Source organism: Vidua macroura, chromosome 15 (assembly GCF_024509145.1).
Source record: "Vidua macroura isolate BioBank_ID:100142 chromosome 15, ASM2450914v1, whole genome shotgun sequence".
Classification (NCBI taxonomy): Eukaryota; Metazoa; Chordata; class Aves; order Passeriformes; family Viduidae; genus Vidua; species Vidua macroura.
Window position 1 is genome coordinate 3,164,751 of NC_071585.1, and position 15,328 is coordinate 3,180,078.

Genomic DNA, 15,328 nt, shown 5'->3' on the forward strand with positions numbered 1-15,328 from the left:
CTTCATGTACTTTCACCACATGCGAAGTAGCAGAGACCCTGCAACTCCAAGGACATTCTACCAACCTCAACCTCAGCTTAGAAGACTGGAAAATCCATCCCTCCTACTGATGGTCAGCTGCTGGAAACTCTGCTACCTGACAGCTGCCAAAATTCAGCAGTCTGCATTTCATCCACTGTTACGAACATAATGCAAAAGAAGAAAAAAATTTAAAAGATGGATTTTTTTTTTTTTTTGGTAAAAGGAGAGAAGAAAACTAGAAGGCCCCATTCCACCATATCAAAATGCCAGGTCTGGCAACTTCTTGGTTATGGACAAAAGTTTTTCTACTCCCTATCAAGACAAGAGTAGAGATGTAAACAAGGAGAGCTTTGGAGAAGGCTGACCAAGCAAGACTGATATTTGGAAAAGCTGCTGTTTCACCAACACCATACTTTCAAAAGTAAGTGATCCAAGTTGTGTATGGAAGATGTCTTCACATCTGGCAGGAAGAACATGGAGAATACCAAGGGTACACAGGACTTCAGAAGGGCCTGAGAGGATCCCAGGCAAGCAAACCAGGGTGACAGGTGTCTTCACAAGGTTTTCCAGTGGAATCCTCTATCCCAAGCTCTGTGAAATGAATCTCAAGCTAAGCAGATGGAGCTTTTCTTCCCCAGTGATAGTGCTTATGTTACACAGCATCCATTTCCTCAGTAAAGAAACTTCACTCAAAGTTACCCTCCCCATGACAGAGGGCCCAAGCAGTACTCCCTGCCACTCGGAGGAGTACAGCTGCCAAAACTGCCTCACCAAAACAGTTTGCCTCAGCAATAAAACCCACTCTGAGCATGATCCAGGCCTTTGCACATCCCCGCCTTCCCTCACAATTCGCACAAAGAACTTATGAAGGGATACAGAGCCACAGAATGTCTGGCAGACTGTGTGAAATTCACCCTAAATGTGCTGAGCTTTTTCAGCAATCTAAGATGGAAACACCACAGAGCTACACATTAGAGATATTTAAAATTCTGTGATCAGAGTGACAGCTCTGATCCTGATCCAGATTCATTTTATTTTGAGAGAACCACACCAAATCCTGAAGCATAAGCACAGTTACAATATCAGTTGTGGGGGAGAATTTCTATGATAACATCAGAGTTGGGCTGCTCTGCAGGGTTTGGTGTGGCCATGCAGGTATCAGGGCTAAGCATGATGAGGCAACACCCCATTTGTACTGAAGCTGACCCTGCAAGTGCACAGGTAGGAGATATGAGGCACAAACAGATTATTCTCTCTTCCCCATCACATCCTTTTGCAAATCCCACTTGGATAAGCAGCAAGGAACTGTCATGGCAAAATCAACAGATGAGGAAGCTGCTATAGACATGCACCCATACACAACGACTCCAACAAGCTGAAGTCCTACCCTCCCACAAGGCCTTTCACAAAATACCAGGGAACTGGTTCATCAAACAACATTCAGCATTGCATTTCCTCTTACCAACACATTTCATACAGTAATGATGTATCAGCACAAACCTCTTTCTGTTTTGGGAGAGCTTCATCACCTCAAAGGACTTTGTGGCCATTTCAATACCACACAGCATCTCAAGGTCCACAAGGCCTCCAACTCCAGAACATTAGAGTCTTGCAAAGGATCCCAGGCAGAAGCACTCTGTGCCCTTCCTGCCTCACAGTTTTCTCTGGGTATCCTTCGTTCATCACTCTGGGACACGAGTTCTCAAGACAACCACATCATGACTCATTCTTGTCTTAAGACATGGCCCATGGTCTTCTCAATGAATTCCACCATCCTTAGGCAACTCTTCCCTCAGCTCAAGGTCACATCCAAAAAATCTGGGCCTTATCCTGCCACGGCCACACTCACTTTAGTAAACATGCTAGAGTTTCCTTCCTTTACAGAAAGGAAAAAAAAATACAAGGAAAAAGAAGATAGTAAAAGTCCATACTGCTGTTCCTACTTTCTTAATGAGCCTGAAGATGGAACCTAAATGCATAATTGTTGTTCCCACAAAGAGTCAAATATTTGAAGTCCCAAGTGTAATTTTGTATCACATCTCTTGCAAGGAAAATGAAAGAAGACAGTTTTCAATATTAATCCAGACCTAATACCAACATGGTCAGAAGTCAGCAAAGGCATTCAGTCAATGCAAAGAGATTGGGGGACTGTCACCACCAAGGCTTGTCTTGTATTCCTGCACCAAGCTGACATTGAAACCCATCATGCAAAAAAGTAAAAAAGTTGCCTGCAAAGCTGCAGCTCGGGGCACCTCTCACTGTAACAGGCAGTGATTTCATTCCAGGGTAAAACTCCTGCCCAGCGTAGCAAGACTCACCTATGATGGCACCTGCTCTGGGGTGCCATAATACCGTATTTCTGCTACCACACACCAAGAAATTGCAAAATCACGAAAGGACAAGGCCGAGGAAGGAAATGTCCCCTAATAGCTTTAAACAACCACTGCACTCAGGCTGCGGGGGCGGGGCCTCGCTCCAAGCAAGAACTCTCTAAGGGGCGAGGGAGAATGGCCGGAGGAAAAAAGAGGCGGCGAGCGAAAGAGCGAGAGGCGAACAAGGCAGTGCCACTGACCGTGTCGAGGAGAGCGGAGGGCTCCGGCTGCGTGTCCTTGGGCGCGGGGCCGGGCGGCGGCGGAGGGAAGTTGGGGCTGAAAACCATGAGGTCGCTCTTGGCCGCGCCGTCCGCCACGCACAGGCTGCGGCTGTGGCGCTGCGAGTACGACCAGCTGCCCACTTCGCTGGCGCACACGAGCGTCGTGGGCCCGGGCCCCGAGAGCACGGCCGCCCGCGGCGCCCAGCGCGACGCCCCGTACAGCACCACGGCCAGCAGGAAGAGGCTGGACACCGCGCAGATGGCCACCACCAGCCACACGTTGGTCGCCGCGCTCGCCGCGCCGGGGCCGAGCTCCACGCCCAGCGCCGACCGCGACACCGACGACGACGACGAGGATCCCGCGGCCGCGGCCGCCGCCGCCTCGGCGGCCTCGACCAGCGACACGCTGAGCGTGGCCGTGGCCGAGCGCGCCGGCTCGCCGTGGTCGCGCACGACGATCAGCAGCCTCTGGCGAGGCCCGTCCGCCTCGTCCAGCGCCCGCGCCGTGCTCACCTCGCCGCTGTAGAGCCCCACGCGGAACGGGCCCTTGCCCCGCGGCTCCCACAGCTCGTAGCGCAGCCACGCGTTGTAGCCCGAGTCGGCGTCCACGGCGCGGATCTTCGCCACCACCTGCCCCGCCGGCGCCCCCCACGCCGCCCACGCCCACAGCGTGCCCGACTCCGCGCCCGCGCCCGCCGCCGCCGCCGCCTCGGCTGCCGCCACGCCGCCCGCCTCCGGTGCCGAGCCCGCGGGCGGCAGCAGCGCCGGCGCGTTGTCGTTCTCGTCCAGCACGAAGAGCTGCACCGTGGCGTTGCCGCACAGCGGCGGCTCCCCCGCGTCCACCGCGCGCACCTCGAACTGCAGCACCTGCAGCTCCTCGTAGTCCAGGGGCCGCAGCGCCCACAGACGCCCGCTCTCCGCGTCCACCGACACGTAGCTCGACGCCGCCCGCCACCCGCCGCCGCCCGCGCCGCCCTCCCACACCGAGTAGCTGACGCGCCCGTTGCCCGCCTCGTCCGGGTCCCGCGCCCACAGCCGCGCCAGCTCCGCGCCCGCCGCGTTGTTCTCCCGCGCCAGCACCGTGTACACGGCCTGCGCGAACGCGGGCGCGTTGTCGTTCACGTCCGACACCGGCACCCGCAGCCCGCGGCTGGCGCGCAGCGCCGGCGCCCCGCCGTCCTCCGCACGCACCTCCACCTCGTACTCCGACACCCGCTCCCGGTCCAGCGCCTCGCGCAGCACCAGCGAGTACGAGCCCGCGAACGTCGCCTCCAGACCGAACGGCGACGCCGGCCACACCCAGCACCGCACGCGCCCGTTCTCCCCCGAGTCCCGGTCCGACACGCTCAGCAGGGCCACCACCGTCCCCACCGACGCGTCCTCCGCCACCGGCACCGACAGCGACGTCACCCGCACCTCCGGCGCGTTGTCGTTCACGTCCAGCACCTCCAGCACCACCTTGCAGTGACCCGACAGCGGGGGCGTTCCCTTATCTGTTGCCTTAACATTTAGATCGTATAAATTAACTTCCTCAAAGTCCAGTGCACCCGTCAGTCTGATCTCCCCAGTGTTCGCATCAATGCTGAATAAATCTGACGCCCGGGGAGGAACAATAGTATCGATTTCATATTTCACATCTCTGTTAGTTCCTTCGTCCAGGTCCGTGGCGTTCATCCGTGCCACTATCGTACCTTGTATGGCATCCTCGGACAAATATACATTATACACCGACTGGTTGAATTGGGGCGCGTTGTCGTTTGCATCCAGCACGGAGATCACCAGCTCCATTGTCCCCGTCAGAGACGGCCGGCCCCCGTCAGTCGCTGTCAGCACCAACCGGTGCACGGGAATAGTCTCGCGGTCCAACGCTTTCGTGAGTACCAGAAAAAGGGACTTACTGCGAGAGTTACTGTTTTCTTCCTCTATTCTAAAATGCTCGCTGGGGCTGAGTGTGTAGGAGAGCTGCGCGTTCGCTCCGATATCCGCATCCGACGCGCCCTCCAGCGGGAAACGAGAGCCCGGCAGAGACAATTCCGCGATGCTGAGGTTTTTCCGGGCGGCGGGGAAGATGGGGGCATTGTCGTTGATGTCGGTGACCTCCAGCTCCACATGGAAGACGCGCAGCGGCCGCTCCAGCAGCACCTCCAGGCGCAGCGCGCACGGCGCGCTCTTGCCGCACAGCTCCTCCCGGTCGAGCCGCGAGCTCACCAGCAGCGCGCCGCTCGCCCCGCTCACCTCCACGCTCGCCCGCCGGCCCTGCGCCACCAGCCGCAGCCGCCGCGCCTCCGCCTCGCCCGCCTCCAGGCCCAGGTCCTGCGCCAGACGGCCCACCACCGTGCCGGCCTTGGCTTCCTCCGCCACCGAGTAGCGCACCTGCCCGCCCGCCAGCGCCCAGGCCGCCTGCAGCACCAGCACCCGCAGCACCGCCGCACGCCAGCGCTCTCCCATCGCCGCCGCCGCCGCCGCTGTGGCCGCCGCCGCTGTGGCTGCCGGCCCCGGCCCGGGCCCCGCACGGCTCCCCGCCGCCGCCCGGACGCACCGGCTCTGCTGCCCGGCCCGCGCCGCCCCCCCGCGCTCACAGCCGGGCTCTCCGCCGCACCGGGGCGGAGCCGCCCACACGCCGTTCCTGAGCCTGCAGCGACACCGTGCGCTGCTCCGCCGCCTCACCCGATCCGCCACAGCGCCTCTGCATCCGCTCTCTCATGGCCGCCTGCTCTGCTGTTTCTTCTTACAGCGCTCCTTTTATATTTTTTCCTTTGGACCTTTCCCGCTGCTCGCTTTTTCCCCCTTCTGGTATCTCGCCAGCCGTCTCCGGCGCCGCACTGCAAACAAAAGTATTCGGGTCCACCAATTCTAATTACGTGGTATCAGTGCCTGAATGCAGTATTCTAACCGAGGCGGAGCCTGTTGACAACCAGCCCCGGCCAGCACTTTGAGGCAACATCCGTGCGTAATCCTGTTTTAAATTTCTTCTCTTTGTCATCTTCCATTCTTAATAACTTCATTGGGTCGTTATTTCGTAGCATATTCTTTCCAGTTTTCTTTCTCTTCTTCCTTTCCTTCTTTTTTTTCTTTCCTTCGTTGCATTCTTCCCTTTTTCTGTATAGTGGTAGTGCCGGTGACGTGCCAGTAACCTCATTTATAATTTGTCCCCTCTCTCTCTTGTTTTATTCTTCTTTCTTCTTTCCTTCTCTTTCTCTATATCCATCTTTTCTTCCTCCATTGCACTCTTCTTGCTTTCAATTTTCTTCCATTTCCACCCTCTGTTCACTTTTCCCTTACCAAGAAGGGACTTCTCTTACCATGTATTCAACATTCTTGACATGGTGTAGCAACATATTCTTTGGAAAAAGGTCTCATTCCTCTTCCTTTCTGACTTCTAGGAAGTGTTCAGACAAGGCTTAGCAGCAGGACCCAAATTTCAAACAATTTCTTATAGAAAAAACAATATTACACATCAAAACCAAGTAATTAAAGGCACTCAGGGCAGATGTCTTCACAAATAGCAATACCAGAAAGAACAACAGTACTCTAAGATATGCAGAACTTTTGGACGTCCTGATAGGATTCCAGAAGAGCAGCACTGTATGGTGGGATCATCCTCACGAGATTCTACTGTGATCCTGTATCTTACACCCTGGAAACTGGGATCTCCACAGTTAAGCAGAAAGTCTCTATTCCCTCCCCAAACCCCAAAGACCTACTCAAATTCTCTCCCTTCCCCCATGGCTGGCACAAATATATAGAGTGCTGCAAATCCATTTTGTGACTCTTTGACTTTTCCCTCATGCCAGGATGCTTTGTGCATTTTCAGCAATAGCAAATACAAACCGAGTTCTTAAAGGTTCTGTGATTAATGAAAAATACTGATCCCAATCCCCACAGATCTTCTTCAAGAGATCACACCAAAAGCACAAGTGCACTCAAAATGTTAACTAGGCGAGACAATTTCAGGAGTAGAAAACCAGAGCTGGGCTGCTCTGTAGATGTGGAGGTTTGGTGTGCACATCCAGACACCAGAATGAGCCCTGTGTGATAACGGGACACACCATCACTACCCAGACTGACCGTACAGGAGCACAAGAAGGGGAAGAAAAGCACAACAAGATTACACCCACCCCCTCAACTGCCCTTAAAAATCATGTCTGAAGAGATGAAGCAAAGATCCACTATGGCAAGAGCTGTGGAAGCTGCTATAAATGCTCTACAATACACATGGAAAGCAGTTTGTAGTGCCACCCTCCCACAACACTCCCCAAACAGCAGCAAAGATGTTCATCAGTCTGCATGTTACCAACTGTTACCCAACACATTCTACATGTCAGCCCAGAGGCAGCACAAGGAACTGTCTCTGACAAGAGATATTCATAACCTCAAAGGACTCTGTGGCCCTTTCAATACCACATATTATCTCAAGACGCTGAAGGTTTGCAACACCAGATCCTTGGAACACAGAAATGATCCTGGGCAGAAACACTCTGGGCCCATCCTGCCTCCTGCTTTCCTCTAAGCATCCTCCATTCCCCAGTCTGTAACAATTATTCTCCAGAAAAGGATAGAATTCCCATTCCCATCCTCCTATGATATGACCTATTGTGTTACAAATGATTTCAGGTTCCCTCAGAGGAGGCTTCCCAGTGCTCAAGGTCACCTTTCAAACCAGGACATGGCCAGGACCTGCTCGGTATCACTGCCACATTCACCTCTGTGACAAGGCACAATTCCCTTTCCTACCTCAGGGGTCAATTAGACTTTTGCTTACCCTGCCCAGCAACGAGAGCATTGTGAAATCCCCACAGATGGCATCACTTACATGGTCTGGCAGACTCTGCAGGTGCATCCTGAGTTCTCGTTGTGAGACCTGAGATCAATATTTACTGTAGCAGTCATGTTGGGACAGCTCTCGTGGAAATGGACACTGACAGTGGCCATCAACCGTGTACAAGAAATTGGTTGTAGGATTTTTTGTGGTCATTGTTATTTAGAAGAGGATTTACAGGGAACTTTTAAAGGTCTTCCAAATGTAAATATTGAAAAAACATACCAAAAAAAGGTCAGTGTCCATCAAACCACCTCTCCAGCCAGGATAGCAAATTATAACTACAGCGAACAATAACTGGGTGGAAAAAAAAAAAAAAAACAAACAAAAACAAAAACAAAAAAAAAAAAAACCAAAAAAAAACAAACAAAAAAAAAAAAAAAAAAACCACAAAAAAAAAAAAAAAACCAAAAAAAAACCACAAAACATGAAGGCCTTCCCAGCTTCCAAAATGACATGGGCACAGAAGTCCAAATGGTCACTTTGCCTTGCATCTCTTGTAGAGAACAAATGACAGAACATGAGGCCAGATAAGAAACCACACGTGATACCAACACGGCCAGCAGTCAGCAAAGGCAGTGAGGAGATACACAGCGCCCGGCAGACGGTCACCACCACAGCCTGTCCTGCACACATTTAGCAAGCTCGTGGCAACCTGCACAACCAGCACGAAGGAATGTTGTCTCCAAAACTGAGACCTCGAGGCACCACAGGAGAGCTGTCATCACAATCAGCAAAGATTTCATTCTAGGGCAGAACAATTCCAAAGCAATATCCACAGCAGTAAATTTCAGGTGCGTACCACAAGGGGTTACAGAGATACCGTCCCGCTTCAAGGACAAGGCAGCAGATACAACGGTGCAATTAACACACATGAGCACCATCGCCTTCAGGCGGCGGGGGCGGAGCCCGGCGACCAGATCAGCTTAGGAAACGAAGGACGAGGTGCAAAGAGGGACAGAATAGAGGCGAGCACTGACCGTGTCGAGGAGAGCGGAGGGCTCCGGCTGCGTGTCCTTGGGCGCGGGGCCGGGCGGCGGCGGAGGGAAGTTGGGGCTGAAAACCATGAGGTCGCTCTTGGCCGCGCCGTCCGCCACGCACAGGCTGCGGCTGTGGCGCTGCGAGTACGACCAGCTGCCCACTTCGCTGGCGCACACGAGCGTCGTGGGCCCGGGCCCCGAGAGCACGGCCGCCCGCGGCGCCCAGCGCGACGCCCCGTACAGCACCACGGCCAGCAGGAAGAGGCTGGACACCGCGCAGATGGCCACCACCAGCCACACGTTGGTCGCCGCGCTCGCCGCGCCGGGGCCGAGCTCCACGCCCAGCGCCGACCGCGACACCGACGACGACGACGACGACGAGGATCCCGCGGCCGCGGCCGCCGCCGCCTCGGCGGCCTCGACCAGCGACACGCTGAGCGTGGCCGTGGCCGAGCGCGCCGGCTCGCCGTGGTCGCGCACGACGATCAGCAGCCTCTGGCGAGGCCCGTCCGCCTCGTCCAGCGCCCGCGCCGTGCTCACCTCGCCGCTGTAGAGCCCCACGCGGAACGGGCCCTTGCCCCGCGGCTCCCACAGCTCGTAGCGCAGCCACGCGTTGTAGCCCGAGTCGGCGTCCACGGCGCGGATCTTCGCCACCACCTGCCCCGCCGGCGCCCCCCACGCCGCCCACGCCCACAGCGTGCCCGACTCCGCGCCCGCGCCCGCCGCCGCCGCCGCCTCGGCTGCCGCCACGCCGCCCGCCTCCGGTGCCGAGCCCGCGGGCGGCAGCAGCGCGGGCGCGTTGTCGTTCTCGTCCAGCACGAAGAGCTGCACCGTGGCGTTGCCGCACAGCGGCGGCTCCCCCGCGTCCACCGCGCGCACCTCGAACTGCAGCACCTGCAGCTCCTCGTAGTCCAGGGGCCGCAGCGCCCACAGACGCCCGCTCTCCGCGTCCACCGACACGTAGCTCGACGCCGCCCGCCAGCCGCCGCCGCCCGCGCCGCCCTCCCACACCGAGTAGCTGACGCGCCCGTTGCCCGCCTCGTCCGGGTCCCGCGCCCACAGCCGCGCCAGCTCCGCGCCCGCCGCGTTGTTCTCCCGCGCCAGCACCGTGTACACGGCCTGCGCGAACGCGGGCGCGTTGTCGTTCACGTCCGACACCGGCACCCGCAGCCCGCGGCTGGCGCGCAGCGCCGGCGCCCCGCCGTCCTCCGCACGCACCTCCACCTCGTACTCCGACACCCGCTCCCGGTCCAGCGCCTCGCGCAGCACCAGCGAGTACGAGCCCGCGAACGTCGCCTCCAGACCGAACGGCGACGCCGGCCACACCCAGCACCGCACGCGCCCGTTCTCCCCCGAGTCCCGGTCCGACACGCTCAGCAGGGCCACCACCGTCCCCACCGACGCGTCCTCCGCCACCGGCACCGACAGCGACGTCACCCACACCTCCGGCGCGTTGTCGTTCACGTCCAGCACCTCCAGCACCACCTTGCAGTGACCCGACAGCGGGGGCGTTCCTTTATCTTTTGCTTCAATACGAAAATCATATATGCTGACTTCTTCGAAGTCCAGGGCGCCTGTGAGATGAATTTCCCCTGTATTTGGATTGATGGAAATCACGTCTTTTCCACTCGGGGGAATAAAGTTCGTCACAGCATAGGTCACTTCACTGTTACTTCCCTCGTCCGCATCCGTGGCATTCACCCTCCACACCAGCGTCCCCACCGCAGCGCTCTCCGGCAGCTGCACTTTATACACTGACTGGTTGAACTGGGGCGCGTTGTCATTCGCGTCCAGCACGGAGATCACCAGCTCCATTGTCCCCGTCAGAGACGGCCGGCCCCCGTCACTCGCTGTCAGCACCAACCGGTGCACGGGAATCGTCTCGCGGTCCAGAGATTTCATTAAAAGAAGTTCAGGTTCAATATTCCGCTCATTCGATTTTTGTAAACCCAAGGAGAAATGCTCGCTGGGGCTGAGTGTGTAGGAGAGCTGCGCGTTCGCTCCGATATCCGCATCCGACGCACCTTCCAGAGGGAAACGAGACCCTGGGACAGATGATTCCGGGATGCTGATGTTTTTGCGGGCGGCGGGGAAGATGGGGGCATTGTCGTTGATGTCGGTGACCTCCAGCTCCACATGGAAGACGCGCAGCGGCCGCTCCAGCAGCACCTCCAGGCGCAGCGCGCACGGCGCGCTCTTGCCGCACAGCTCCTCCCGGTCGAGCCGCGAGCTCACCAGCAGCGCGCCGCTCGCCCCGCTCACCTCCACGCTCGCCCGCCGGCCCTGCGCCACCAGCCGCAGCCGCCGCGCCTCCGCCTCGCCCGCCTCCAGGCCCAGGTCCTGCGCCAGACGGCCCACCACCGTGCCGGCCTTGGCTTCCTCCGCCACCGAGTAGCGCACCTGCCCGCCCGCCAGCGCCCAGGCCGCCTGCAGCACCAGCACCCGCAGCACCGCCGCACGCCAGCGCTCTCCCATCGCCGCCGCCGCCGCTGTGGCCGCCGCCGCTGTGGCTGCCGGCCCCGGCCCGGGCCCCGCACGGCTCCCCGCCGCCGCCCGGACGCACCGGCTCTGCTGCCCGGCCCGCGCCGCCCCCCCGCGCTCACAGCCGGGCTCTCCGCCGCACCGGGGCGGAGCCGCCCACACGCCGTTCCTGAGCCTGCAGCGACACCGTGCGCTGCTCCGCCGCCTCACCCGATCCGCCACAGCGCCGCTGCCTCCGCTCCGTTAAGGCAATCCTCTCTGTCGTCTCTTCCTCTGTGCTCCTCTTAATTTTCTTTTCTCCTTTTCTTTAACGATTGCGGTTTCCTTCCATAGGTTCATTTCCTTCCTTCATCTTCTCCTTCCTTTCGTCCTTCCCTTATTTCTCTAGTTTTCATCGGTTTGCCTTGCCCTTCCCTTCCCTACTCTTTCCTTTATAATCTTCTTATTCTTTTCCATTACCTCCAGTCCTCGTTGATTTTTTGATTTATTGCCCTGCCCTAATCTTTAAGCAATCTTCACTTCCTTTGCAATCTTCTCTCTTCTTTACTCCCACCGGCAATTTGCCAGTTCCCTCCTGCGACGCGTCTGAGACCATTAAATTTGGAACTATCCGAGCTAATTATGGTATATCTGCACTAATTATGGTATATCAGCGCCGGGGCGTGGTGCTCCAACCAGTGGGAAGGCTGTTAGGAGTCAACTCTGCTCTAATCATAAGGTCGGTGTCTGCTAATCAGGCCCTTTATCTGCCTTCTTTTTTCTTCCATTCTCTTTTTCCTTTGTTACTTCTTTGCTCCCTTTCTGTCTTACTTTTTACTTGTATAGTCACCTTTCTTGATATATGCTTTTCTCCTTATTATACTTTTGTTATTCTTTCTCTTCTTTTTTCTCTCTTTCCCTTCTTTTTCCTGGTTCTCTTTCCCTATGCCTTCTTCATGCTTTCAACTGTCATATTTATTACATCCCTCTTCTAATTGTCTTTCCGTATCTCTTATGTCCTTCTATTTCCTTCACTAATATTCTTTCCAAATGTTCATATACTGCTCTCAATTAACATGTCCTTTGGAAATGTTCTGATTCCTCTTCCTTGCAACGATTCCTTCCATTGCTTCTTTTATTCCACTTCTTCTTTGTTCTTTTTCTTTTCCGGTATAATCTTCTCTTGTTTTTTCTTTGCTTTTTCTTTCTCTCCTCATTGTGCAGTCTTTCCCTCCCCTTGTCTGTTGCTGCCTTCCTTGTATCTCCTATTGGTTTTTTTTCCCTTAAGGAAATGTTTTTCAAATAGCTACACCACTACATCATGAAGAACAGACATTCCCTCTAGCAAAAGGGCACTCCCCTTCCACCTCCCATTCCTCATGACAGGAAATAGCCTTCTTGCTTTCCTCCTCTACCATGCACCTGCAGCTTCCTCTCCCTTCAGGATCCAATCCACGTTTGGAGCCTTCAGACATCTCAAGGACCCAGGAAATAGATCCACAAAGCAATCATACAGTAGAGAACAGCTTTGTTACATCAGAGAAGAGTCCACCCATGCAGACATCTAATGCAAAAAAAGCTCCAGAGTCTAAGTGACCCAAGGAAGCTCTCCTTTACAAAATCAAACCCATCAGAGACCAGCATGATAATCCTCCAAGAACGCTGCAAAATAAAGCATGATGGCACCACAATCCTCATTTACCTGGATGGAGAGCAATTCTGCCTGACTCATTTTTCATCTGCAGAGCTATTACAAAATTCACCACGGCATTGACACTGAAAGCATCCCCTGCATACCCAGCACACCTACTCCTAGAAAAACATGATGGTCATTTCTCCATCTGCCTTTGCTTCCCTCTTCTCAGCCTGTGCCAGGAAGCAGCAGGATCAAATGAGAGCACATAATGTGCTCTAAACCGACAGGAATTTCAATTCAGGCAATATTTAGTCAATCCAACGTGAAGATACCACAGCTAAACAGGGGATGCCCTGAGAGGCTGCCTGGAACAGAGGCTGGACAGTGTTAAAGGAATAAAGTAGGTATTTATTGAAAGGCCTTCACAGGATACACCTTGGGCAGTACACGAGCCTGGCTGAGGCTACACCCAAGATGGTCACGAGTTTTCACACTTTTATACGTTTTGGTCCATTTACATTTTGGGGTTAATTGTCCAATGACAGCTTCAGGTTATGAAGTCCCATCCTCCCAGACTGCTCTCCTCAATTCCCTGTTGTTTACACTTTTTGGGCCTGAAGCTGCAATGGTGTCCTTGGTTCTCAGGCTGGAAAAGGAATGTTTTGTGTGACTGAACTGCGAGGAGAACTTGCTAACACTTTATATAAAGTTCAGAGTTATATACTAATGCAGTACAGAATCTGGACAATATGGAAAATGCAGTACAGAATCTGAAAACTATGGAAAATGTATCAGCAAAGCTAAAACTTAAGGCATCACAGGAATCAAAGTACACCTGTCTCTCACACACAGCCTCTTCGGGTAGGAGTAACTCACCTGCAGCATCACTGCTTGCTTCTTCAGAAAAAGAAACTCCAGGACCAGGAGTCCTTGTTTTAAGGGAAAATGTCCCTTTGTGCCAGCTAGAAGACCAAGACCAGGGAGATGAGTGATGCCTTGTCCCAAGAAAGGCTGGCAGAATGACACAAATTGCAGAAAGTCCTCTCTTTTACCAAGACAATTCCACATCAAAGACAAGTGATTAAAGGCATGGATGGCAAGTCACTTGATAGGCTGTAATATCACAGGGAACAACAGAAAGCAAGAATACAGAGAACTGCTGGAGGTCCTGAGAGGATCCCAGAAGAGCAGCACTACGTGGTGGGCATTTTCTCAAGGCTTTCTGTTGGCATCCTCTGTCACAAGGCACGGGAAATGAGATCTCCACAGCCAACCAGACATTCTCCAGTTCCTCCACAGCGATGCAGGCCGTGTTCTGCTCAGCATTTGCACTTCCCTGGGGCAACACTCATCCCCACTCAAATTCACCCTCCCCATCACACAGGCCCAGGCCTTATTTAGTGCCACGCACAGGATCACTGCCCAAATCTCAAACATTGCTCAACCTCAGCAACATGCCCTGCCTGTAAACACCACCTGCATGTGATCCAGGCCCTTGTACTTCCTCATCTTCCTTCATGATCACCACAAAAGATGTACACAATGTCTAAAAGCTCTTCCCAGCTACATGATCTTCAACGTGAATGCTTTGCTCCTTTTCAGTAATCTCGCTTGCAAACACCACAGAGCTGCAGGTTAGAGTTGTTAAAAATTCTGTGTTTAGAGCTGTGACAGTCCTGATCCCAGCCCACACAGGTTTATTCCTTCAAGAGAACACAGCAAGTGCCAAAGCACATGAGCACTCACAGTGTCAACTGCGTGGGACAGCTTGCACCACATGAACTGGGCTAATCATGCAGGGTTTCGGGTGTTCTTGCAGATATCAGAACAATCCACATGTGACATCAGGACACACCATCTCTACTGAGGCCACTTGTGCAGTGCACAGGTAAAGGAAGTTGAGCACATAAACTTTACAACCATATGTAATAAAATAAATCCCTGTAAATCCCACCTGAGGAGGAGCAAGGAATCATCATGGCAAATTCTACAGCAGTGGAGACTACTATGGAAGCCCACTACTACACGAGGATAGCAAGTTGAAGTGTTCCCCTCCCACAACACCTTGAAACCTTCAACCTGAAGAAGTTGTTTCCTCAGACAACATTCAGCACTCTCCATCTCCCCAGCTCTTACCAACACATGGCCTACACCAGGCAGGCAGCAGCAGAAGCCACAGTCCCTGCTGGAGACACTGCAAGGGACATTGTGGGCATTTCAGTATCACACTCTATTCTCATTATCAGGAAGGCCTCCCACTCCACACCCTTAGCACCTAGGAAAGCATCCCCAACAAGAACACAATGTTCCCATCCTGTCTCACCCTTTACTGTAAAAATCCTTCACTCCCCCACTCTGAAATGTGTTCGAAAGACAAATATATAACCTCATGATATTTTCCTTTATGATCCTTGGCCTCCCCAAGGATTTTCTCTTTCCCCACACAAGTCTTTCTGCTGCTCATGGTCACCCCTCCCATCAGAAAAGGGCCAGGCCCTACTCTATACAACAGATCACAGTTTCCTTTCCTACCACAAGGTTCAGCGTGACCATCGCTGATCCTTCCCAGCAATGACACACCGTAAATATCCATGGATGGTATCATCAACACAGTGTATAGGAGATGCTCTGCTGCTGACACCTCATGGTTTCTAATGCTTCCTTATGAGGAATACAATCTTCAATGGTGATGGTGGAACCTCTAAACAGCAATGGCATTGACTTTGTGCTCCAAGCACCAAAACTGTGGCAAGGACACTACTCTAATACATGATACTGCCTGTGTAGGAGAATGTTACTTAAAAATTGGTGGGGAAAGG

The 15,328-nt window shown here is 54.3% G+C and overlaps 2 protein-coding genes across 2 annotated transcripts; both read right to left on the minus strand.

Moving 5' to 3' along the window:
- Positions 1-2,453: 2,453 nt before the first annotated feature.
- On the minus strand, positions 2,454-5,062 carry LOC128815073 (protocadherin alpha-8-like). The gene is given in 2 exon segments (XM_053991468.1): positions 2,454-2,570; positions 2,573-5,062. Coding segments are annotated over 2 exon segments (2,607 nt in total).
- Positions 5,063-8,193: 3,131 nt separating this feature from the next.
- LOC128814916 (protocadherin alpha-13-like) lies at positions 8,194-10,888 on the minus strand. Its single transcript, XM_053991229.1, has one exon. It carries the CDS (start codon positions 10,886-10,888, stop codon positions 8,360-8,362), a length of 2,529 nt encoding a protein of 842 aa, XP_053847204.1. The 3' UTR covers positions 8,194-8,359.
- Between the last annotated feature and the right edge of the window lie 4,440 nt (positions 10,889-15,328).

Excerpts from the sequence above, each read along its gene's own strand:
- LOC128814916 (XM_053991229.1), bottom strand. The coding sequence starts at position 10,888 with ATGGGAGAGCGCTGGCGTGCGGCGGTGCTGCGGGTGCTGGTGCTGCAG.